The sequence below is a fragment of the Manis javanica genome, chromosome 10, assembly GCF_040802235.1.
Source record: "Manis javanica isolate MJ-LG chromosome 10, MJ_LKY, whole genome shotgun sequence".
In the NCBI taxonomy this organism is placed as follows: domain Eukaryota; kingdom Metazoa; phylum Chordata; class Mammalia; order Pholidota; family Manidae; genus Manis; species Manis javanica.
Window position 1 is genome coordinate 28,857,856 of NC_133165.1, and position 6,634 is coordinate 28,864,489.

General features: G+C 61.4%; 1 protein-coding gene and 1 long non-coding RNA gene across 14 annotated transcripts in view; one reads left to right on the forward strand and one right to left on the reverse strand.

Annotated features, from left to right (window-relative positions):
- Window positions 1-3,553, reverse strand: part of TNRC18 (trinucleotide repeat containing 18) — an 82,423-nt gene extending 78,870 nt beyond the window's left edge. For 5 of the 13 annotated variants that reach the window (XM_073214987.1, XM_073214991.1, XM_073214983.1 and 2 more), the window contains exons 1-2: window positions 3,161-3,553; window positions 863-1,295 (exon numbers count right to left, since the gene is read on the reverse strand). In XM_073214987.1, coding sequence (XP_073071088.1) covers window positions 863-1,049 — 187 coding nt within the window. In that variant the 5' untranslated portion in view covers window positions 1,050-1,295; window positions 3,161-3,553. Of the gene's footprint in view, window positions 1-862; window positions 1,296-1,623; window positions 2,985-3,013; window positions 3,124-3,160 lie in introns of those variants that run through there. The other 8 variants (XM_073214989.1, XM_073214985.1, XM_073214986.1 and 5 more) reach the window with 5 other exon arrangements.
- Window positions 3,554-3,826: 273 nt separating this feature from the next.
- On the forward strand, window positions 3,827-6,086 carry LOC118970451 (uncharacterized). Its single transcript, XR_005058422.2, has 2 exons — window positions 3,827-4,377; window positions 4,854-6,086. It is a non-coding gene; the product is annotated as an uncharacterized lncRNA (long non-coding RNA).
- The last annotated feature ends 548 nt before the right edge of the window (window positions 6,087-6,634 follow it).

The window sequence follows — 6,634 nt, forward strand, 5'->3', positions numbered from 1 at the left end:
GATCCTAAACAGCCCCTCGGGAAATGGCGGAGGCTGCCGGGTCCTCCAACCGTCTCTTCTCGCAGTCCAACAACAGAACTAAGGTTTACCCTCCGCCGCCCGTCCCGGATCCGCTCCCGCGCCGCTTCCTTCCCCTTGCTTCGGGATGGAAGCGGCCCAGTTTCTACGTCCCCGCCGCGCCACGCGCTCGCCTTCCAGACGAAAACAAGGGGTCCCCGGAGCTGGGGTCGTTGCCCTCCTACCGGGGTGCGGGTCCTGGGACCGCCGTTCTCTCTCTTTGGAGGTCGAAGGAATCTCCAGAGGGCTTCCGCCCGCCGAAGACCGTGGTCCCAGGGCAGGGGTCACCGTCCTCCCCGCACCCCCAGGCTCTTGGGCTGGCCGGAGACCCTGCACCACGCCAGCGAAGTGCTAGGAACCGAACCCAGAGCCCACCGGCGCCGGCGGGGGCGCGTGAAAAGGAGGATTCGAGCTCCGGGAGTGGATGTCTCAATGCCAGTGGGGCTCGTTTGTTCTTTTTTGGCTTACATTTTGAAAACTGCAGCCCAGGCTGGGGCAGCATGGGCTCCGGGGGTTAGAATAGCCCCTGGTGGCTCCAATTTCGGCAGTTGTGCATGCCTTGGCAGACCCCTGCGCGCTGGGGAAGGCAGAGGAGCCACGTGCCCCTCTCTGCCGGGCCCTCCGGACTGGCCTTCGCCAGGGGCCCAGGGGTCTCCCCGCCCCGGGAACTGGGGCTGTCCGCACCCCCGTGGACCCGCCGAGGGAGCTGGGAACGCCGGGGAACAGGCCGCGTAGCTTTTCCCAGGCATCCCTCCCCAGGATCCCAGGAAGACAGGAAGGGACAGGCAGCACGCAGAACACTTACCCGGGTGCGGGTGGAGGTTGAGGCCAGCCATATACTTCCCGGGCGGCAGCGGGCCGGGCAAGCCCGAGGCAGGCAGGCGTCCAGCCGTGGCTGTGCCCACGCGGTGGCTGTCCATGGCCAGGCCGGACAGCAGCGGCGGCGGGGGGCCGTGCACGGACCGCGGGGGCCCAAAGTCTCGGCCATCCATCCTCCGCTGGAGTGCCGCGGCCAGCCCCCCACCCGGCCCGCGGGCCTCGCTCAGTGGGACCTAAAAGTTCGGCCTCGGCGTAGTCCCAGAGTCCTCGGGCGGCGGGGGCTCCGCGGCGGGCATGGTGGCGGCGGCCAGCGGGGCTTGCGCTCGGCGGCGGGCCCTCGGCCCGGCGCGCACAGGCGGCCGACAGTGGGGCCCCTCCGGGCGGCCTGGCGGAGCTGCGCGAAGCAGCGCACACGGCGTCTTGGCAGCGAGAGGAGACGGGCCACGGAAGAAACACAAGAGGAGGAAAAGGGGAAAAAAGAAAGGGAAAAGCAAACAAGTTTCAGAAAGTCGTCTTGCAGTTCGGGGCCGGGGGCTGCAGATCTGGTGACCAGAAATGAAATCGGGAGTGGCCCCTTTTCCACAAAAACTAAAAAGCCAGGCTTCAGGCTTCAGGCTCCCGGGGACCCGGCTCGGAAAGTGGCGGGTGGTGCGCTGCGCCCCTACCCGGACTCTGCCTCGGCGGCTGACGGGTCCTCCCAAACTGGGTAAGGGCCCTCCGCCGCGCGCGGACGGCGTAAATACAAACCTCCCCAACGGGTCTGAATCCTGGGCGTCACATGCTCCAGGCTTCAAACTGTGAAACCTTTCCTTGAGCAGTTCGAAATGTCTTCCTAAACACTGTGCCACTATCTAATCCTCAAAGTTTAATATTTAACCTTTTTTGGCCCCTAGCCTCCCTTTTCTGACTTTGGTTTCCCCTGAGCTCGCCTCGAGCAGCCGAGTTTTTTTTTTTTCGGAAGAGAGGGTGCAAAGGGGGGGTTATTTTTAAAGAGGCTCGCGGCCCCCTCCCGCCGCCCTCCTCGGGCCACTGAGAGTCGCGTCTGAGTCCGAGACCCCGAGACGTGGCATTCTCGCCTGAGGACTGGAAAGAATCCTTCAAAACAAGCTTTGGTTTCATTTTCCAACGCCCTGGTCTGGGAATGCTGCGGCCCCGAGGACGTGGCCAGGCGCGGGAGGTTGGGGGAGGGGGTCAGAGGGGAAGCAAGGGGCTTCTCAACGGGCTCGCTGCTACCCCAGCTTCCCGCAACCCCAAAAATAGCCTACAAAGAAAACCTTCCCTGCGCGGCCCGACCGAGGGGCGCCTCCCCTCGCGTTGGGTAAATCCCCCTGTAGTTCCAGTTTAAAGATGTTTGTTTAGAAGATTTGCCGTTTGCCGATTCCCGTGGGGGCAGGAGGGGGTCCTGGAGCCAGCCCAGCCGTCGCTCTCTGCCCGCAGATGCTCGGATTCCGACTCTGGGAGGCCCCGGCGCTCCTAGAGCTGCTGATAGCGTGGATGCCTCCGGCTCCCTGTGCCCGCCAAGCGCCCCGCGACCGGCGCCCAGCCCCCCGAGCCGCAAAGCCCTCAGCTTCCTCCAGCCTGCCTCCCCAATTTTGGCCAAGAGTGCTTATTTTAACCGGGTTTTAGTTACAAACACCCCCCCCTTCCTCTCTGTCTCCCATCAGGCTCTGGTTACCAGATCCGCGTTTACTTTGGAAAAATCTAAGATCGCCACATCCGAGGATACATGTCTTAAGGAGGCGATGAGCTTTCCGTGTTTTTTTTTTTTATGTTCTTTGTATAGATATCTCCTAAAAGCCAGCGCTTCGGAGCATGCCCCGGAGCCCCACTTTGGGGAAGTCGGGGTGAAGCTCCCCAGAACACCCTCGCTCTGGTAGGGAAGCTGGCTTGGCCATATGCGGGCTCCGCTGCGTTCTCCCTACTTTTCTCCCCCTCTTGAATGCAGTTAAAATGGCTGAATTCCGGCTTTTAATTAAAAACAGCCTATAATCGAAAACGTCTCGGCGTCCCTCGCTCCCCCGCCGCTTGCCGGGAACCGAAAAGGGAACCGACGCCCCTCAGCCCGGCTGGGCGGGCTGGAGGCTCAGGTCGCTCGGGACGCAGCGGTTCGCCCCCACCCCTCCAAGGGCGCCCCCACCTCGCGGACCCTGGTTCCCGATTCCTTCTCTGAGTCCGGAGACCTGCGGGGTCGAACCCCGAGGGGGAGACGGGGTGGATGGCCAGCTGGAGAAGTTTGAAAACCGTCGCGCCCGGCCAGGAGTAGGCGGGCGGCCCGGCGGCGTACCTGGCGCGGCGGGGCTCCCGGCTCCGGGCTCTGGCGACTGCGACTCCGGTTGCGGCCCCGACTCCCTGCGCGGCTAGGCGCCCGTACTGCCCGCCATCCCGCGGTTGCTGCTCCCCTTCGCCACCCGCAGCCGCCTCACACTTTTTGCCCGCCTTTCCTTTTTTTGGTAGAAAACCGCTCCCCGGGCCGAGCGCTCGGCGCGCCAACTCCTCCGCCCTCCCGCGGCCCGGCTCCCGCAGCCCCCGGAAAAGCCAGCTTTCCTCCCGCCGAGCTCCCCGCTTTTTAATAAAATCCAGGTAGCGCCGGTTTAAAGAATCCCAAATCTCCATATACAGCCCGGGATTGGAAAAGGTACATTACACAACCCCCCTTTCAAGTTCCTCTCGCTGGATCTAAAAAAAAAAAAAAAAAAAAAAGCCAGCGGGGGGGGAGGGGGCGGCGGGGGGAAGGGAGCACTCTCCGTAAAGAAACACGCATTGTTCCCGGGCGCCCGCCTCCCCCGGGACAGCCCTCGGCCGCCACCCATTGGCCCCGCGCACCGCCAATCACGCGCATGTAAACACCTTGGCCCTCAGCCATTCCTATAAAACCAATTACGGACCTAGGGGCTCCAGCAGTTTCCAGGCTCCCCTCGGCGGGGCTGAATGATCTAAACTGGTGGTGAGAATTTTTCCCGGCCGTTTCTAGGCAGCCCTCCCCCTTCACTAACTCGGACCCCCCCCTTTCCTCCTTCTCCTCCCTTTTCCTCCCTCCTCCCCCGCCTATTCCTCCCTCCTCCCCCCGCGTCTGGGCTGAGTGATCAAAATAGAGGAAGATGGTTGTCGCCGCAATCCAGGGCTTTGCAAGGCGCGGTTTAATGGGCCGCCTGTCAGCTTCCTGCTCGCAGGAAGAGGTGACAAGCCGAGCGAGCCGGGAAGAGCTTGGGGCCCCGCGGGCTGCACCCCGCGCCTGGACCCCAGCCTCCCACCTCCCCTGGGGTGCGCCTTCTAGATCGCGCGGTGGAGACGCCAAAACGGACAAGGGCTGCTTTTTCTCTCCCTCCCCCCTCCTTTAAAACAAAGCAGCGATTCATTCCCTCTCCCCCAGCGGCGCGGTTGGGTGGAATGGGCAAGCGAGAAGGCCGTTTTCCTAGCCCCCGCCTGTCGGTCCCTCTCTGAAACGCGGTGTCAGATGGTTACTGATTAATATTTTGCAGAGGCCGCGGCGGCGGGCAGCGGGTGAGTCTCTAATCTTCTATTAGGGGTTCCTATAGAAACGCGGGCCGGGGTGCGCCCACCGTTCGGTCTCGGCTGCGGCGCTTTGCACCGCGCGCCCTTGCCCAAAGCCTCTCTTGCGTGGGCGCTCCCCTCCTCTTCTCTCTCCCCCTCAAAAAAAATCGGAGCAGAAAAAAGGATTAGAGCGGCTGAGCGCGAACTGACTCCCTTTCGATTCTGACATTTCAGCCTATTAGCATTTCTCCACGGGGCCTTCTGAAACCTATTAAAGTGTAATATTAAAAACCTCTTGGCTGGGGGCCTCTCTCGCCTCCCACCCGCCGCGCCCCCTCCAGGGAGGGCGAGACCGGGAAAAAAAAATCTGTTGAGCTCAGAGGAAGCAGCAGCCAAGCCCAAAAAGTGCTTGGCTGGCCGCTGCGGCTGTAGGGGGAGGGGAGCCCCAATCTCCCAGACTTTGTACTTTTATTTTGCGCTTTCAGCAAAATCCTTTCTGGGTTGAATCGCCGGGAGCTGCCCGCGGCAACCTACTTGGCTGCGGAAGTGCTCTGAGGGGCCGCCCTGGAGGCCGCGCACCCTCTCTCCGCAGCCCTGCAAGGACCGGTGCCCAGCGCGGCATTACGTACTCTCAAAAGGAAGCTTGGTGGGGCAGAAGTCCTTGCCGATTCTACCTCGGAGAGCAACCGCAGTGATTAGATTTTAATTAAAATACGAGAAGCCCGCTCTTTCACCCTGCGCTGCGGACTCAGCATTTTCACAGCAATCGTTCTATTTTTTAAATCCATTTTTAGGCAACTTTTCTGGAAGGGGAAAAAGTGAACTAGTTAGCGCCCTTTCGTTCTATTTTATTTTCTCCTCTTTTAGAAAAAAAGGGGGTAGGCTTGGAGAGAGCGAACTGGGTGTCTAATTTAATTCCAGTATAAATTTGAGGGAAAAAAGTTCAGCCTCTTGAGGGCAGTTTCAAGTTGCCCTTCGTGGATCCTCCTGCGCTGGTTTCGAGGCTGCCCTCTTTTGGAAGCTGGAGCTCCGCATGGGGGAGGGGGGAGGAGGGAGAAAGAACGAAAATAGCTGGAGCCGAGGGGAACGAGCTGCGGTGTCCGCGCTTTGGAGCTGGGCGCGCAGGTCTCAGTGGCGGCCGGGGCGGCGGGAGGCTCCCGGTGCAGCCCCGGGACGGCCAGGAGCAAAGATGGAGAGGAGAGGGGGTTAGAAAAAGGAGGTATTGTGTCTATGTGCCTTGGGGGAGGAGGAGTGACTGCAGAAATCAAATAAATGCAGTTGAGCTGCGCGGGGCTGCTGGAAGGCAACGCAGGGGAAGGGGCCGTACGTGGGGGCGCAGCCCTGGTGGGCGCCAAGAATCCTCGAGTCTCATCCAGAAGCCTTTGTGGGTTCCTAGTAAACCCTCCCACGCCCGAGTCCCTGTCGTTTTCCCACCCCCTGGTTGCCCTCCAATATTCGGGGCCAGACCCTGCTCCCTCACCCCCTCATCCCCGCCCTGGATCTGGAATGTTTTCCTTTAATATAGCTCAAGAAAAAAAAAGTATCTTGAGACCGTTGGGATGGGGAATACAAAGAGCTTGCGGGGTGGAAAAAAACAAAAGCCTATTTTTATAAATGTTTAATGTTTTCACTCCTGGATATTCCAAGACGCCGTAATTGTGACGGCGGGGTATATGTGCCATAAATCATTTAGTTGCTAATAAAAATTCTGCCTGTTTGCCCTGGATTTGCCAATGGCGTTTGCATTTTCCGAGTGTGTGCCTTGTCGGCGTGGCGAACCGAGACTGCATTTCATTAGGGTCGCAGTTCGAAGCAGAAAAGGCCCCCTTCCCCAGCCCCCTCCTCCCGGGCCTTTGTGGGCCCTAACCCCGTCTCGCCGCCCTCATCGCACAGGGACCCGCGCGAGTCGCCGCGAGGCCCTGACGCCGGGGGAGCTCGACCAGGACTCCGGGCCTGGGGATACGGCGGCGGCTCGGGCTCCCGGCCGCGGGGTGCACAGGACATATCCTGCCCGCGCGGGTCTGGCGTACGTGACGCGAGTGGGCCACGCCGAGGAGCTGGCCGACCTGTGCGCGCGCCTTGATCTTTGACCGCGTCCGGGTGTCCCCGCAGTCACTGGGTGTACAGCGGCCGGGAGCCATCTTAGGGCAGGGGGACGGATGCGTTGCCAAGCCGAGGGGTGGACGCAGCTCGGCTCCTTCCGAGACCCCCGCGATTCGTAGGGCGCCTCCGAGGCATCTCTTGCAGAGCTCGGGGTCTGGAGCAA